Source organism: Drosophila guanche, unplaced genomic scaffold, assembly GCF_900245975.1.
Source record: "Drosophila guanche unplaced genomic scaffold, DGUA_6, whole genome shotgun sequence".
In the NCBI taxonomy this organism is placed as follows: domain Eukaryota; kingdom Metazoa; phylum Arthropoda; class Insecta; order Diptera; family Drosophilidae; genus Drosophila; species Drosophila guanche.
Window position 1 is genome coordinate 4376023 of NW_022995752.1, and position 19299 is coordinate 4395321.

Here is a 19299-nt window from a genome sequence, read left to right on the forward strand (position 1 = left end):
GCACTTTTCTCTCTCTCTTAGCACCCTGCCCTCTCTGACTCTCGTTTGTCTCTTACGTCCATATTTTCCGGCAAGTTCATTAATTTCTTGTATATATCTTCTTTCCCTTTGGCTAATGGCAAGAAAACGGCAAAAACTTCCGCGCGCAAAAGTCATTAAAGTGCAAAAAGTTGTGGAAAGAGGGAGGGAGGAAATATATCTATGTATGTGGCATGGGGCACAAACCACACCACCGCCCACACAAAAATGGAAGTGTGATAAAGGGAAGTGTGATGAAGGGGAGTGTAAAGAATAGAGTGAAACAGATTTATCTTAACTAGTTTTGTTGGTCAAACTCTTGAGTGAGGAGTGCGGGAAAATAGCTCCACAGATATAAATGAAGTCTAAGAGTGGATAGTTTTCAAATGAATAAAACATGAATGCATTCATTAGGGGTAGGTGCACGTTGTGTGAAAAGCGTATCAATGATATAACCATTAGATGGGAGTGAGAAATAAAAGAACAATTTCCCAGGGTAACCATTTTCTGGCCCTTTCAAGTCCCCTAAATTATCAATTAATAGAATCGCCCAGCCGGTAATTCCTACACTAATCCTCAGCCAATTATCCAGAATTATAAACATCAAATATTTAACAACGTTTTTCCAACCCTAATTAACACACGAAACAGAGGCAGACAGACAGACAGACAGACAGACGGACAGGACAGATGGAGAGACGGACAAACCCTTCATCTACTGCAAACAATTAATTTTTTCTATTATTTAAATGAAAAACCTGTGTAAATAATAAACAGAATTTGTCTGAAATTAAATATTTACAACGAGCGCAGCACTAATTAAAAGCTAATTAAGTTAGCGACGTAATAATAATAAAGCCGTCCCAAAATATTAGCCCCAGAAAAATGTGGAAAATGCAATATATGCAAATGTAAATGTGGAGGGAAAAAACTGATAATGCAATATACGTGTCGTGTCGTACAAATAATGTTTCCCCCACAAATAATATGGATTCTTTTTACATGCTTAATTGCATTCTGCTGTAAAATCAATAAACAAACGCTCAATTTGCAATTAATAATTAATCTTGATGATGGAAATGGAAGTGAAAATGAAAAAAATGTATGCTCTGTGCTTGATGTTTGTGAAGATTGGGGTACTACGATTTTTGGAAGATGTTTGACAGGTTAGAAATAGAATATGTTTCCGAAATAAATGCTTTCAACCATACCTAACCAATCATCTATCATTCCTCCAAGTAGTGCAGGTTATAGATACGACTGGTTCAGTACTAAACTACAGTACTCCAGTGTTATTATTGTGCATCAGGCATACTTTACAGGGTATCCAGCGACAATTGTCAAGGCCTATTCCTCAAACCTATTTCTTTTTACAAAAAAGTTCGGGATCAAATGGGATCAGAGCTCGGTATTCAGGAGACACTGTAGTTGCAGGATCTACATATGTACGTATGAATACAGTTGACAATTCAATTATATGCAAAGTTTTTTATTTAACTCATTTTATTTGCTTTAATTACATTTTACTCTTTTTTTCGCACCCCTGCTCGTTTTTTCACGGAGGAAATGCAATTAAAACAGAAAGCAACTCAATTGCAAGCAAAAGGAGTGAGTCCGAAACAGTTTTATTCAGATAGAGACAGAGATAGAGAGAGCGAGTGACTGAGTGGACAGAAGTTTTCTCTCCTTTTGCGAAAGTGTTAAAGCAAACAAACAGAAATGGCCGCCGACTGACGACACTTCCTTCAATAAGTGGCAAAAAAGCGAAATATTTCCTTTAATAGGTGGACAAAAAAAGAAAACAAAAAAAAAACCGAAACGAAATGAAAACATTTCTAGCAATTAGAATTAAAACGTTGCCTAAAGCATATTTCTCATAGGGGTAGGAAATTTTGATGTGACGTTACACAAGAAAATTCCTAAGGGAAAGCCAGCCGTGACGGAAAATGTAAATTAACGAAACTGTTAAAAATTGATAGCTCTAGAGATCTACAAACTATTACAAATGGTTTTCCGTATTGGTTTTTTTTCTACACCATTTCCTACAAGGCGTGTTCCCTGCCTTCATTCCCCATTCTTTGTTTTTTGTTATTTTCTGGCTTTTAACACAAATGGCCAAAAGCTGAAGGAAAAAGCGGATATTGTGAAATATTGTTTATGATGACAAATTGCCGCGGGAACGAAAGAGAGGGAGAGAGAGAGGCAGAGAGAAAGTTGGAGAAAACATTAATCTTTATTGCAGTCTGGCGCAAGGCCAAAAGCAAATGCTAACAATAACGGCTAATAAACTGGAGACTACAGAGAAATATATCATCGCAAAAAAGGCAAGAGAAATTTTGCAAAAGAAGCAGTAACAAAAAACTTCATGAAGTTCTTGTAGTAACTACCCGAATAATTGATTAAAAAATGCAACTGACAGCCTACCAAGGCATAATTGATGCATCAATGAAACATCTGTTTTATAAAATGCTCAACATCATAGATGCGCAGAGTTAAATGAATAATCCATTAATGAAAGCTGCTGCATAATATTCTCAGAGTAAAACCCATTTTAAGACTCATTTGCATGATCCCCAGAAACATTGCCTCTTACCAGTTCCCTCTGCCATTTCGAATCTAGCATTCGCCTCTACCATTTCCCCTCTGCGTACGTATTAGTGCTTCCAAAAACGGCAAACATTTCCATTTGGAAACCTTTAATTGCTGCCCAGAACATACAATATTTCATTCTGTTCTGGCGCTCGGCTTTCTCTGGGCAAAACGAATATTTGTATTTCGAGTGCGGGATTTGTATTTGTCTGGAAAATGTTTATTCGGATTTTGTGTGTAGAGGGGCCAAAACTTTGCTGCACAAAACTTCAATTATGCATTAAGCCAGAAGTCTCTTTCTCTCTCTATCCAACCGATAGTTTTCTGGCTAAAACGCTTGCCATGTTAACACACACACACACACACACACACACACACATAGACATATGGCAATTGCTGCACTTGCGGCAATGTTTGGGCCAGGATAACATTCTACTTCGAACAGAACGAGAAACAATCCCCCCGCCAGGGGCTACAGAGGCTTCCATCCAGCACACGATTACTGGACCACGTTGCGGGTTCTGGCTCGCTGCGTTCTGGCTCTCATCATTTGCATACCAAATATGTTTCTTCTTCAAAACACACACAAAACACTACCCAAATATGGCACAAATGTTTGCTTTTCCTTCGCGTTTTCTCTTATTATGTATGGAATTTGCCAACATACGAAATTCAATAATAATAATAATAATCACAATATTGGTAGGGAAAGAGAGAGGGTGAAGTAGGCAGGCTGTTAGTAAACTGATGAAATTATTTATGCTAATGCCTCCTGCTGGACCTCCAAACAGCAGCAGCGGCGGGAGCAACGGCAGCAGGATCCCCAGGGGACGATTAATAATGTTGTGTGCTGCGTGCAAACTGATGTTGATTTACTCTTTTGTCTCTGATGTGCTGCAAATATTATTATCTTTTGTAGAATGCCACAATTGAAATGAAAACATTTATATAATATTTCACAAAGCTGCAGAGAGTAAATGGAAATTGTTGTGCAAAAATGCGAGAAATGTCTTGAAAATCAAGGTAGAAGTGCTGAAATGATTTTCTCTGAAAATCAAAAACAAGCGTTGCCAATTTCTATAACCAATAAATTGAAAAGATATTTCTCAATTTACACTTGGACAAAAATAAGTAACGATAATCTAGCAATTTTCATTAAGTTAAATATTCAGCATGCAAATTTGTTGATGAAATTAACAACAAATTATCTTTGAATTTTCATTTAAATCTTCATTGGACCTCATTCCCACACCACCTCTCTGTCTCTCCCACTCTATGTTGGCTTCTGTGAGTGCAACGATGCGTATACGTGATAAAAACTCGCTCCTGCTCCACTCCACACAACACATGAAATTTAATAATATTAAAATGAATATTTAAACGAAATTATGCGCTTGGTAAAACTCGTAAAAAACACACATAAACAAAAAACAAAGTTCATTAAATGAAGGAGGCAATGCATGGACATGAATTCTGTCTGATATGACGCTCGGGAAAAGCTGTGAAAATCCCAGGAATAAAAGGGCCCTGAGCGAAAGATGGAGCTGTGAAAAGGTTGCGACATATTCTGACCTCAGAATGGGGTTGGACATGGCAGCAGCGGGAGGGAAAAATCAGAGCAATGCTGCGGTCAACTTTGGTTATCGCATTCGTTGCATGCCACTGCATATGGAAATGGCACACCACATATACTCTTTTGGATTCCTGCTGCATTCCCTGCTCTCTCCCTCTCTTTGGTTGCTGCCACATGCCTTTATCCGTGTCGTCCTGTTCTCCTCCCCTCTGCCAGCCATCTTCCTGCTTTGATTGTTCGCCCATTTGTATGCAACATTTTATTTATGAGCCTGACAATTTTATTATTACGCACGCACGAAAGGGACATGGAGGTCCGTGGAGGTCCTACTGATTGCGCATTCAAGTGAGCTGTCCGTTGCCCTCCACCATCGCTTATTCACTCTTCTCTCTATGTAAGTGTGCAACCACAAAATTGCATTGTGGTTGTGCCTCTAAGCCCTCTGAGAGAAGGGACCACAAAAAGTCCAAGGGGGCAGCGTCAGGCAGAGGACGGACGGGACTGTTATTCTGCATTGAGTGTTTTACGAGCTAGAAACCTGCTCCCAGTGTGGTGGTATGAGCCATCATACTGCATATGGCTTAGAGACCAGGACATCAGACTTCTCGCAGGACTCCTCGCTCCTCTTTTTTGTGTGTGTGCGCTTTGGCAAATATTTTCATTGAACGTATAATTTTCACACAGTTGCTGTCCCGCTCCTCTGCCGCTCTTTCTAATTTTCCTGCCTCTGACAGATATCCTGCATCCTCACTTTTCCAAGGGAGAGCTTGCTGCTGCTTCTCCTGCTGCTGCCCATACGAATATCCTTTATTTATGCTGTGGTGTCGGGTGTTTTCCTTGGGCCCTTTTTGTGCAGAATTGCTGACATTTTGCTTTGATGGAAATGCTACAAATTTCTATGAAAGATTTATGCATAATTCTTTAGCTTCGAAGCAAATTCTGCATATGTATGCTTGAAAAGATTTTCTCAAAGGGTGGATGGAAACATACCGGCTTTAACTTCAGGTTAGAAATAGCTTCAATTCTTCTCGAACTTCAATTCATTTCTTTCAGTAGTTTTTCGGGAAACTCAATTCATTTTTGCAGGGATTTCCCTGAAATTAAATCAGAGACTCTTTCTAATTAGTTTCCTGTCACTCAGATCATTAGAAATGGGGTAGGAATTCAGCATGATAGTACCCGTTGCTTTCCTTCTGCTTGTCCCCGAGGAAATGCTTCTCCGTGCGGCGCCTCATTGACGAACACTTTTGCCGCGTCCGGTTTCATAGTTTCAGTCTTAATTACCAACAATCCACCACGCCCATACATTTACCTGCTCTCCACTTCGCTCTCTGCGCACTACCCACTTGGGGGATATCACCTGCATGTTGGCGGCTAATAAACTAAACCGCCGTTGGCCATAAAACAATCTTGCCACCAGAGTGGACACACAACACGGCAGCGAAGCGAAGAGACCCCCAAGACCTTTATCGACACCGACACGACGCGTCGGGGGTTGAATCGGTGGCAATAACGTCCAACAATGGCAACGGCCTCCCCAGACCCAAACTGGCCACGACAACAACACACAAAAACAACAAAGGAAACGCACTAATTTAAACGCTCATAAAACTGGACTACAACGAGCTCCAGCTCCAGCTCCCACTTCATGTCCACATTGCCCACCCATTCAAGGGCGTAGTTGCAGGGATAGAAAGATGAAAAACAAACGGGTTTAGGGTGGTTTTGAATGTCAATGCACTTACCTAACCAGTATTTCTGTTGACATTTTGCCGATACGAAAAGTAATCCTCCTTAGCTGAAATTAAACATAAAATTGCTCTTAGGAAAAGATTAATAATTTAGAAAATTTCCCTAAAATATATGGGTTGAAGGGGTTTTCTTCGAGAGGTTTTCGGAACGGACATTTGACATTAAACAACTATTTAAAGCACATTAGCTTCCTAGGAAGTAAATGGTAATGGGAACGCTTTTCCTATAGTTTCCACGCTTCAGTAATCCCTCTCTATCTTTAAGAACCCCCTTTCAGATGTATAACTTATCAACTATTCCCCTGGGCAGCTCACGCAGCAGGCAGCAAAAAACGTGCAAACAAACAAACATTAGTTCCAACGTTATATACATACATAGATATTTAGGCTTGCTAAGCAACACTAACACTAACTCCGGTTAAGGGCTAACAAAAATCAATAATATATTTAGTATTAATTACAAATCGCATCGAAAGCAACTAACGCCAAGTTTTGTATGCCTCTTTGGCTAATGATATTTTGCCATTTGGTATGTGTTTTCATGAGGAAGGAAAGGAAAATAAGATTTTGGCATGCAATGTTACAAGGTTGAAGCTAATTTCTGATGTCTTTACGGGTGAAGTTTTGTGAAACATTAAATGAGAGATAAATGATTGCATATTAAAGATAATGATGAAAATACTAGTGAAATAAGTTTTGTTCTTTTGTGCATAAAAATTCATACAAGGAATTGTAAATAACATCCCCCACTCTCCAATCCAAAAGTAAAGCAATATCATAAGCTATAATTTTCACATGTTGCTTTGATGGGAGGGTTTTCTTTCCTTCCTCGTATATGGTTTTTCTTGTCATTATTCCGGTGGTAACAAATGCATTTTATTTAGCGGACATTCCCGTTGTCATAATAATGCCAAAACAGAAATCGTAACAAAACACAGAACTGAAAACAGAATACAGAATGCAGTGAAATAATCCCTCGACAAACACAAAACTACACCACAGGCAAATGGTTGGTGAAGGGAAATGGGAAAATGGCCAGCGACAAGAATGAAATGCAACAAAATTTCATTGTTTCCCCTTACATTTTAGATGACGTTTGTTGGTTGTCATTCTAAAGCGGATGAGGGTGCATTAAGATATAGAAAAAGACACAGAGAGAGAGAGAGAGAGAGGCAGCTTGAAAGAGGAAAAACGATAGTGAGAGAGAGAACGAGAGAAAGAGAGGGGGAACATAGCTAACAGTTAGGCGACCATTTGGGTTCATGTTTATCGCTGAAAGCAAACAACCAACAAACGACAATATTAAAACGGATGTAAACTGCAGATGCATTCAATGCAACAGCAGACATAGTTAGAGGCGTGGGGGCGAGGCAAATAGCTCTACACTGAAAGCAACAGCGAAAGCAACACTCGAGAAAGAGAAGAGATAAAGAGAGCTTCCAGTTAGCTTCTTCGATCTGCTCTTTCTGTTACCTTTTTTGGCTGCATTTGCTCTGCAATTCCATGCTGCTCTTAGAGCTCGTTGTTGCTGCTCTGCCCATCGCTGCTCTTCTGCTCATTCGTTTCCATTTCTCCCTCTCACACTACAAAGAGATGGGAAGCATGGATGGGGGATTCAAGTACAGGTAGAATGTAATTGAAAGTAAATTGAAAGTGCAATGTAGCACACAAATATTTTCGTTGACTAACATTAAACCTCAATTAAACATGTTTTCTTGCTGAATCTTTAATGTAAATCTACCTTGAGTAGTGGCACCATTTTATAAAATTTCTGTCAGTGATTGAAACTAGACAACAGTTACGACAACTGCAGCAGAGCTTCAGCTTCAGCCGCACATCTGTACTCTTGTTTTAGTCACCGCCTTCGTCTGCATCGGACGCTAAAAATGTCACTGACATTTCCACTGACAACATGGCTGGCCAACATCCCTGCCAGAGACGACACACACAAACTGCCAGCCGGCCGGACCGCCATCACAATGTCCTCGTTGTCTGGATGCGCTTCTAGAGATAATTTTAAACTTGCCACCAAACAGAGCTGCAGGGGGTGCTGTTATAGGAGTGGGGACACTACTGCTGCATTATGTGGCGTCTGTCTGCTGCAGATCTCGTTGAATTTGTCTGCCTGATTAACTGTACAGCAACTTAGTTCGTTCGGGTTTAATGGATGAGAGTGAATTATTAATGCTAGGGGTGGTCTTTAATAGGAGGGATTGGAAGCTTCTCACAGGAAAACATACCTTTCATTTCGCTATATTCTCTTGTAAATGGATAACTAATCTTTTTTAGGTCTTAAAGACTTTTAAGACAATTTCCTCTCAAGTTTCAAGAAAGTCCTGCATCTATTCTTAAAGACATCCCTCACACAGAACCCTTTTTAAAGAAATGTCCTCCCATTTTCATATACATTTACTTTCATTGCTTTCTCTCTTTCACATTTGACGCTAAATTAGCAACATTTTTCCTGGTGTTTTCATTCCCCGTCCCAACAGGCATCCACCCATAGCCAGCCAGCCAGTAATTGTTTCCCCTCTTTTGTGTTATCCATGCCAAACCCTAAAACCGGCGACACATTCAGCAAAAATTAAGTTTCTATTCTGCAGGCGTCGCACTGGTAAACTGCCTTCAATTCTCATAATATTTGCTCTTGTTTTTGTTTTTTCTGCCTCTTTTTGTTGTTGTCGTTGCTGTTGTTGCTGCTGTTCTTTGTACTTCCGTTTGTTGCACAAGGCAGCAACATCTACTTAGACGGCGGCTTTTATGCCGTTTCCTTCATTAAGCGCCAGTAAGTGTTTGCTTTCGTCGTTTTTTATTTGCCTTTCTTCTGGGTTCGTTCTTTCCTGGGGTCCCATATGTGGTGCCCCATTCATCAGGAGAGTAGGGGAGCAGGAGTGTGACATGCCTACTTTTTGTTGAATTGCATTTAAATTAAATAGAAGTGTGAGATCTTTTCTCGATATCTCGACAAGGGGATGCTTTTTAAACATTCAGAAAATTCTTTGCAATTAAGGCAAGCTTTGAAGGAGTTTTTCGTTGAGTGCTTTAAAGTGTGCAAAGTGGTAAAAGTTGTACATATATTGGATATCACAGGATTTTTGGTCATTTCAAAAGTTCGATGGGAGCGTATTTATCAGAAAATCCTCTAGAAAATGCGTGTTCGGTCTCTGAAACGTTGCCTGTTTATCTCTTAATTATTCTCTGACTGTAGCAAACCTCCACACACCGCCAGAATACCCCCTTGAGCTCTCATTATCAGGGCATGCATGGAAAAAATAGGTACATATGTATATCTTGATGAACTCCATCATGGCATGTGAGGTAAGCTGCGCCAGTTCCTGCGGGCTTCTTTGTTTCCTTTGCTGCCGCTGCTGATGTTGTTGCAGCTTTTGTTTTAAATGTTAACTGTTGCAAATAATAATAAACTTCCTTTTATTTTGCACTTTTCACTTTTGTTTTTCCGCCTTCCGCTTTGGTTATTGTTTTGTGCTTTTGTGAACTATGTTCCCCGCGCTCTCTCGTTCTCTTTGCAGAAATTCTCATTTACTTTAGGACAGGGCTCCTCCATCTCCTCTGGCTTTTCCTCCTGTTTTTCTGGCTTGAATTTGGGAATTTCCCGTGGTTTTGTTTATCTTGGCGGCCATCAAACTGGTGGCTTTCTTTGTGCTGCTTGCTCTTTGCCCCATGGCCACCTCTGGGCATGGCTAATTAGCTGATGTTGATGTTAGTACTAACAGGGGAGCGGTAGCCGAATCGTGTGGCGCATCTCTTTTAGCTGAAAATAAATGAACCTATGCTTTAGTTTTACTTTTAATATATTAATCTGCTTGATTCATATTTCACAAACCTCTAAAATTATACGTAATGGAAAATGTACTGCGATACCCACTTGAAAGCTTTAAAATTAAGCAATTTTCATGCTTGCTTTTTGCTTTTCATTAAATGTGAGAGAGGGAAGCCATCGTGGGCGCAACTCTGATGGGGGTGGTGGTGCTGCTGCTTGTTCGCCTGGAAAATGCTTACCTCTTCAAATAACCTCCACTTTTCCTGCGTCCATGCCGCCCCCTCGACACTCTTTGAGCTGCGTATTAGGAGCAGGGCAGCAGCGCCTCAATTGCTGTCAATAGTTGACTGTATTAAGTGGTATGCTGCAGGGCACTGAATGAAGGAGCCCCTCCTCGTGTGAGCGCAATCTTCCATTAATAATTCCCCAGCACTTGAGGCTGGCTTTTCTTTCTTCCTTTTACGCTCGCTCCGCTTTAAAAAGGAAACTTTTTCACTAAATAAATGCTTTGGCCATAAATGGGTTAAGCCTTAAAAATTAACATGAATTTTCAACTTAAATGAGTTTTATGTGTTTTATTCTTTTCTTCTTTTGTGTTTACTTGGAAGTTTTACTCGAAAATCTATTATTTCTGTGTGGAATAAAGAAGTTTCGAATTTCTAAAGTCCACAAATTAAGTTTTTAGGATTTAGGTTGAAACTAAAAATCTGGCAAGAGCAAAATAATGTAGGATATGTTCCCGTATAATACAAACAGATTTAAATACTTGCATAAAGAGGATATTCATTAATAAAACCATTTGGAAACCTAATTAAAGCCTTGCAATATTGGGTAACGATTAGTGATTAATTCGGCTGACTTACATATCATCTAAAACATGAAAATAATGCAGAATTATTCACAATTATTTCAAATTTAATTAAGTTGTATACTGGCATACATATGTACATACAGATGTTTATACATAAATACCATTAATATTGTAGTAATTGTCACTCTCTCTCACGTAGCAACTGAGTACTCCTACTATATCCCACATATATCGATATATTAGGGAGGAGACGGACGATTAATAGGTGTGACTGCTTCTGGTGTTCTTTGTCACTACAGTACCCCAATACGATCCCACAATAATTACCTCGTTTTAATCTGCTTCTAATAACTTTTACATAGCCCATAAATTCCACACCTGAAGCCTCTGACTTTTTACTTGACTTCTGCTAATACGAAATGACCCCACCTGCCACCACTTGGAACACACTAAAAACGGAGAGCTAAATAACATGAAATCAAACAAAAAAGTCGACAAAAAAAATAAAAAAGAGTCAGTAAGAAACCACACAAAAAAGGCAGCAAAAATCTAAAACAAATATAGCAAACATCAAGCCAAGCAAAATGAAAAAATGAAGCAAACATCAATCCAACGCAAGAAAAAAGACAATGTATATCTATCAAAAAATCAATAGTGCAGTTACCTTTTCCACATAAAGCGCAGCATGTACATATATACATATGTAATCGTATATATATACAGGTATGTATGTAGATAGGAACGTTTCGTTGGTTTAGTGTGTTTTTGCAGTCATTTAGCCGCATTTCCAAGGTGATAAACTGCATTGGCCAACAGAGAAAACTTGGGTGAAAACTTTTTGGGGTGTTGGTTTTTTGCTTCTCGGACTTTTCTTCTGCATTTTCCGCCATGCCTTTTTTTGCATAAGGTAAACACGTCACGTCATTGCAGACGAATGGATATACATACAAACCTATACATATGTACATCGCATATATACATATTTGAGCAGAATATAAGGTATATAATGCAAAAGCTCAAGTGGGAAGGGGCGCCCGGTCTGGGCCAAGGCTTTCCTTTTTTGCTTCATTGAGTCACAGACACAAACACAGACTGGTGCAGGTGGTATAACCGGGCACGTGCTACCGGCATTTACTTATGTAATTGCAGAGAAAAAGAGAGACCACCCGGAGACACAGGGAAGAAAAGCGAGGAAAATGTGGAATAGTAAGGCCAGATAGAGCAGGACTTAGTGGCGCCCTAGTCTGGGCTTCAAGGATAACAGAAAGCAGGTGAAAAGCAGTCGCTAAGCGTCTTAGACTCAAGAGGAGAAACTACAAGCAAAGCAGATAAATGGATGTCATGAAGTAAACGCGCAACAGAGGAGTGAAAGCTAGTAGATAGACAGATTTACACATTAAGGAATTATCTTGGAGTTGGATAAAGAATAGATACACCTATCCATGGCAAATAAATTCATGTTTAAAGGTACCCATAAAAACCACACAGAATCCGTGCTTAAACGCGTAAGGTCAACGTCCTGGGGCACCCAAAAAGAAGTACTTTTAGCAAAACTCCAGAGAAAGGAAAAAAAAAAACTGCCACATTCTTTGCGCTCAAGTGTTTGCTGCAACAAATAAAAAAGCGACTAGAAAAGTCTGTGTCCATCATACGAACGACGAAAAAAAACGAAATACAACAGAAGAGACTTCTAGGGAGGAAGTTTTTGAAGGTATTTCACTTCCTTTTTGTTGCTAGTGGGCCGCGAGTCGTCTGCATTTCTCACTTATCTACTTGCAACAACTGTTGGCCACAGTGCTCTCAAACTTTTCATTATTATCAGTGGCAAGAAATGCCAAAGGGGGAGTGCTGGGCTGCTTGCCACAGGCGCCACAAGCGACAGCTGTTGAATTACACAAGCAGCTGTCGCTAATTTTATATTTTACTCACTGTACTCTCTTATGTAAATGGTATTCTATGCAGGACTCTTACTATCTTTTGTACAAAGATTAATCCATAAATTGCGACTCAAGCAAGATACAAAATCTACCACAAAGGAAATTATCATCTAAGTTCCTATCTTTTGTAGACATTTCGAACACAATTTCTCTCCGCTAATTGCAGTTTTATTTTTCTTTTCTCTTTGCAGGTAAGTTTCCGCACTTTAAGCCCTCAAGTTGGCCAATTTGTTCCCGGGTGGGGGAGGGAGCAAGCGAAAAGCTCTCAAAGGCTGAGCCTCGATGAATCATCACCGTTTGTTTCTGCCTCGACTCGAATCGTGCTCGACTCGGCGGAGGCTCGCTGCAGGGAAAACCATTAAAACTACAGCAGCAGCAGTCGGAGCAGCAGCAGCTGTAGCAGGCTGCAATGCCGCATGGCTTTTACTTTAGCCATGTTTGTTGGTTTTTGTTGGCTTTTGAGCAGCTTTCAGCGTCAGCGACAGTAGTTTCTGTTGGCTTTGGTTTTTTCCAGCCTGCAGAATTTTGTCGTCGTCGTCGCTGGCGACATTTGGCCCTGCCATGGCACTGACGATGGCATTGGGGGGGGGGGGCAATCAATGCCAAAGTGCCTGCCTGTAGTGCGAGTCACGTGCGAGTGGCTCGATTTTTCAGTATTTTTCTGAGGAAAATGGCAAGAGGGGTAGTCCGCGATCCAGTTCTAGTTGCTGGGCGTGGCTTTCCAAAATGAAATGTGGTTTATGTTTGGGTGTTTCCATCGTTTGGTTGCCATCGCCTCGCCTCCTGGTCTGTTGTTGAGCCGAAGCTTAATACAGATTTTATTGAGCAAGCAGAGTCTTGTGTTCAAGTGTACACCGCACGAAATGATAGCTAAAAGTAGCTAATTTTCAAAGATTTGGCTTTGATTGCGTTAGAAATTAATTCTCAATTGGGACCAACCTATAAATGGCTGCCACTGGAATGCATTTCTTTTGAAAACCAAATATAAATCAATGCTCCATGCATTCATTTCCATCAATAGAACTCTTCCTAAAACTTCTTAAAACATATTTTAAGCATTTCATTATTTTATGAGTTTAAAAATGAGTCTAGCTGTCAGTGGTACTTATTGTATTTTTTCATTTTGTTTTATTTTATTTATTTGTAAGCCTCCGGCATCGATATGTTGATCGTTCATGGAACTGAAGTTGTGTGGCGACGATCGAGTGTTGTCTACGGTGGGGTGTCCAGTGGTGGCTTCCGAGTGTAGGCTTCGGATTTGATGCCGACCGAGTGGTAGCTACAAAGGGGCATCCATATCAAGTGCTAAATCGGAAGGTGCATGTCGTGCTGCTGTGGGGATCAGTTTTAGTATAAAGATATAGATAACAAACCTTCTCGACTTACCTTTGTGGTGAACATTCAATGCCAGCTGTTTCTTTTGTGTTTGCTTTCATTGGAAAATTATGAAACTGTGTGTTTGGGGCATAATCCTGACCAATATGTTGCTGGCCTGTATAGGAGCTTAAAAGGTATTAAAATAATTTCATATGCACCTTAGTAGGGGCTCAGAGGGGCTTTTGTTTCTATTTTCTGGATTTCAGTGTGCGGGAAACCATAATTGTAGCTTCAACCAGAAGATCTAAGGAGTACAATGCATAACTCGTTTTCGGTTGATTTATTGTTTAATTTTTACATACTATACTGTGGTTTTTTCCAATATTGGGTGTTCCGAACCCTTGGTTTTCACCTCAACATTGGGGAGTGTTGACAAGACGGCTGCCTTGGTTGTTTTATTACCACAGTAAAACAGTGGAGTTTCTTGCGATATGTACTCATAGTATATGCATATACAAAGTCGTAAAGATAAAGACCTGTCAACCGCCACGATTTCGACGTTTATTGCCAAGTAACATATTTCAAAATTGTGTCTTTAATTTTATGTAATTAAATTTGTTTGTTGCACACTCGTTGAGTGCGAAATATTTAAAATAAAATATTTTCACCGATGGTAATCACAATTTCCAAAACACAGCACCTTTTTTCTGTAATTTATTTCTTCCGTAATTATTTTTAATATTAAAATGCTTAGGATATTTTGGGTTTTGATTGAATTAATCCAACAAGCTTACTATGATTTAAAAAACCAATTTCATGTTTTCCCTAGAATGGTACATAGGAATTCCTATAAATGATCCAGGAAACTGCTTACATGGAGCGCTGTTGTAGGGCTGAACCTAAAAACGTTTATAACTTACCGTTTCGTACCGTAACATTAGCAACAATAAGATTAGTATGCAACCGTTACATGCTAGAAGAGGTCGTTTACCTTGTTCCACATTTTCCATTCCCAACGATCAAATCCAACAGCTGACTGACTCAAAGAGAATGTTATTTATAATTCCCACTCAAATAACAGCGGCAACTCAATATTCTCTCTCTCTCGCTTTGAGTGGTGCTGTGCCTGAATCATCAGCTGTTTTGGGGCCTTGCCCTGCCCCAACCGGCAAAACGAAAGCAATTAAGCCGCACAACAAATCGACAAAGGGAGAGCGCGGTCTACCAGACGACTGTCGCCGACGACTAACGTTGGCTGAGAGCGCCTTTTTGTTTGTTTTTCCACTGGAATTTTGTTCTGCAGCACATGCCAAAAACTATGCTACACGACAAAAATTAAAACTACATTTCGCTCAAAGCTAACGGAAGGAAGGACAGGACTCTTGGGTGTGTGAGTGGCTGTGTGTGTGCAGGAGTGTGTTTGATTGTGCCCGTTCAACATTTTTGTGTCGCTTGTAGCTTGGGTCCAACCATCATCGGAGTCTCACTCAGTCAGCAGACTGTTCATTCAGTTGGTTGGCGAAATCCTGCGAGTCAACAACTTGCCCAAACAAAAAAAGGAAACGAAAAAAAGTACTGAGGATTATTTCAGCAATTTATCAAGTTCAATTTGATTCGATTCGGTTTGTGTGTTTTGTGTCTGGAATCTGGAGTCTGTGATTCACAATGGTGGCCATCCATTTGCATTTGAATTGTAAGTAAACTTTAGACTTCTTTATCAAGGAAAACTTTGATGTTAGAAGAACTACAGAATAAGAGTGCAAGAAATATAAGGACTTCTAAAACTCATATATACATTTACGTGGCCCAAATGTTTCAAATACATTTAAGAAGAACTCTACACTTAAATAGTGCATGTACATATTTACCAAAAATAATTGCAGTCAGACAGTAATATTCTGGACCAAAAGAACACTTTAAGTGTTGTTACTTCGGGCTTGCTTCTTTCCAAGAGTCACATCTTTTACCCCTAATTGTTTCAGTGAAACTTTCCATTCACCCCCCAACCCAACAATTTTTCCCCCAATTTTCTTCTTAATTTAAGTTTTGAAATTGAAAATTTGTTAAATGAACATGCTTGCATCAAAAATATATAAAACGAGAAGGGACGTGTGAGACGCATCTTACGCGTTACAACTTTTATACCCGGTAGTCAGTCAGTGTACCATATTGTTTTTTTCGAATTTTACATTCGACTTTTTGCTACACCTGTCATTTACATCTACATAACTTCTCACGCCAGCACGTTATTTTCGTTCGCCCACCTTCTCTAGAGCCACACACTGTAGATCCACTGCAGAAGCAGAGTGTGAATGAGAGAATGTGAAAAAAAACAACAAATCCTACTGGACAGGGTGTGTTTTAGCCACTGCAAATTAATTTATTCATTGTGGCTATAATAATGATCGGTGATCTGATAGATGTTGGCATTCCCTACGGAATGGCGTTTTCTTTTATCTTCAAAATTTTAGGTTTTGAGGTTTCGCCCTTTTGCGGGGGCGGAAGAGTGGCTAATTTTTAAAATATACTGGTTTCAGTGTGACCATACAGCAGTCTGGAGGCAAAATTTGGTGGCTCTAGCTCTTATTGTCTCTGAGAACTAGCCGACAAAAAAGAGGGACAGACAGACATTGCTCTATCGACTCGTCTATTGATGCTCGGGTCGGAAACGTTTCCTTCCGTGCGTTACATATAACTGTTATTCCCCACAAATACAATATACCCTATTTAATCTTCGAGTACCGCGTATAAAAAACACAAGAGAGAGAGAGAGGAGATAGACTTTAGCCTGCCACGCCCCGGGGCGCACCCGAGCAGCCCCACAATAGAATCAACTGCTGACTCATACAAATAATTTAATTAAATGGAAATTAAAATGCTTTTATGAATATTAAGTAAAAGGCAACAGACAAGGCTCTTATGGCTCTTCATTCCATTACTTTTTCATGTTCTTTTGGTGAGCATATTTTCATGTCTTTGCCATTCTTGTCGACTGGGTGTGATAATTATTGAAAATGTTTCCTATCCTCTCCTCTGGTGTGTGTTCCGTTGATGGCGGACAAAAGTTTTTATGCTCGAAATAGAACATTTTAAGCAAAAGTTTTTGGAGTGCTTCTACCCATAGAAGGGTGTAAAACTCTTCAACAAGAATGAAAAGCCAACTTACGAGTACGGATTATATATGTAATATTATTTAGCCAACTTTTGCTGTTGCTATATGCAAAAAACATGCCAAAAAGTGAATTGGATATAATTGGATTTTGGCTATTTCACTTCATTTGGGTAAGCGACTTGGGAACACACAAAAAACTGGAAATGGAAAACATAATTGGAAATGCCACTAAAATATCCAGGAAAAACGAAAGGCAACACTTTGAGCATTCAAAAATAAAATTGTTTCCAGTCATTTGCATGATTCGTTTGAAGTATTTTCGCCTCTAAAAATTCATATATGAATTTGGCAAAGAATGGCGCTCCCTTTTTTTATACCCGGTACTCGAAGAGTAAATAGGGCATATTGTATTTGTGCACAAAGTGAATGTATGTAACGAACAGAAGGAAACGTTTCCGCCCCATAAAGTATATATATTCTTGATCAGCATCAATAGACGAGTCGATTGAGCCATGTATCTCTCCCAAACATACAATTTTGAAGATACAAGAAAACTAAAAACGCCATTCCGTAGGGAATGCCCGTATCTATCAGATCACCGAATTGGGATCCGATTGGACCATTATTATAGCCAGAATGAAGAAATTAATATTCAGTGGCTAAACCCACCCCGCCCCGCAGCTTATATTTAAAGAAATAAATATAAATAAATAAATATATATATATTTATATATAAATATATAAATAAATAAATAAACATTTCACATTCTCTCATTCACAATCTGCTTCTGCTGTGTGCGCCCAATGCCTCTGCCGCGAGTCTGCAGTGTGTGGGTCTAGGGAGTGGGGCGAGAAGTGTTGTAGATGTAGATGACCGATGAAGAAAATATGTAAAATTTTACAAAACACCGCTAAGGTGCACATGTAGTACTGAGTGCCGGGTATGAATGTTGTGACGCGTAAGAAGCGTCTCACACGTCTCTTCTCGTTTTTTGCTGAATTTCTGTAAGCTTACCGATTTTACCTATTTATTCTATCGCCATGGGGTAGCATTTTTTTACAAAAATTACTTAAATAAAGACAGTTTTTTATTCTATTTTAGTTTGTGGTGCACATATTATACATGCATACATACATATATCTTGCTTGAATCCTAACCTATCTGACGTTTCCCTCTTCTTACCTATTAATTTGGAACCCTTTCACATATTTTGCTCAACAGAAATCACCGAAAATGTGTTGCGCACCAATTAATTAATGAAGACAAACACTTTAGTCATTCAATTAACTTCCACAAAATCAACATTAACACAGGCGGCAATCCCCAACGCTACAGTAATTAAGTTCCCTTTTGGGTTAAGCTGTACTTCTTCTGATTTAGTCCTTGCTGTCGTGTGTCCTGTGTGATGTGTGAATGACTATCTCTGAGGACATGGGTATGTGTGGGTTACTCCCCTTCGGTCTTCCTCTTTTGACATTTATTTAGCAATGTCATCAGATGTGCTGCCTGGTGCCTTGTGCCTCCTGCCGCCTTCCTGCCTTTTTGGAGCTCTGATAAATCGCTTCCTTCAGCTGTCAACTGTCATAAGCAGGATTTTCGAGAGAAATTCCTCCACTACCTACTGCGGCCTTTAAAATGCGGGTCATTGGAGGAGTATATTAATACTAGGATAAGACCAGGCCATCAACACTTTATCATGTCGTTTCAATTGAAATCATGTCGGATTTATAGCAAATTTAGAAGTCGCCCGCCCCCACAAAGAACCCATAGAAAAACCTTTAGCAGGCTAGGTCCGTCCTTCTTTATTTCATTTAGCACAAATTGCTGGCCAGGATTTTTAATTAAAAGCGTGAAATGTCAACGGCTCTTTTTATTGCTGCAGTGGGTCCTTCTTCTTAGTGTGGTGTCAGGGGGGTCCGGGGATGTACTACATTAAGTAAGAGCCCATAAAATGCAAGTTGGCAAAACTCTCTCTCTCTCTGTGCTCGCAAAATATTTTAATTGAGGTCAAACGCTGTGAGCTGTGTGTGTTCTATGGTGTGGTGTGTACGGCGGGTATGTGGATGCATTTTACACTGTTTTAGATTTGTATAATGATGCTTATTATGTTAATGAGAGTTTTTAGTTTGGTCCTGCGGCCAAGAACGGCTTGAATGTGTTAACAAGCCCTGAGGTCCAAAAAAATAAGCTCAAAAAACGATCCTTCGCTCCCAAAATTCACGCGCTAAAAAATAATTGAAGTTCAGCCATATTTTAAAAGTTTCCAGTTGGGTTTTTTCTCGCACAAATAAGCAAAAAAAAATAACGGAATGGGCAGCCCCATAAGTTTTGAAAACACTTTGGTGCCCTAGTATATTTTTCCTTATTTGCTTCTAGCTAACAAAAAAATCAAAGTTTATAAAAATGGGA

General features: G+C 39.6%; 1 protein-coding gene and 1 long non-coding RNA gene across 5 annotated transcripts in view; one reads left to right on the forward strand and one right to left on the reverse strand.

Annotated features, from left to right (window-relative positions):
• Positions 1–19299, forward strand: part of LOC117588027 (stathmin) — a 74516-nt gene that overhangs the window by 45156 nt on the left and 10061 nt on the right. The window contains exon 1 of one of the 4 annotated variants that reach the window (XM_034279072.1): positions 15428–15470. The exons of the other annotated variants lie outside the window; for them this stretch is intronic. Within the exon in view, the coding sequence (XP_034134963.1) occupies positions 15443–15470 (28 nt within the window). The 5' untranslated portion in view covers positions 15428–15442. Of the gene's footprint in view, positions 1–15427; positions 15471–19299 lie in introns of those variants that run through there. 4 annotated transcript variants of the gene reach the window in all.
• On the reverse strand, positions 13595–14389 carry LOC117588032. The gene is made up of 3 exons (XR_004574090.1): positions 14140–14389; positions 13847–14081; positions 13595–13792 (listed from the first exon to the last, which is right to left on the reverse strand). It is a non-coding gene; the product is annotated as an uncharacterized LOC117588032 (long non-coding RNA).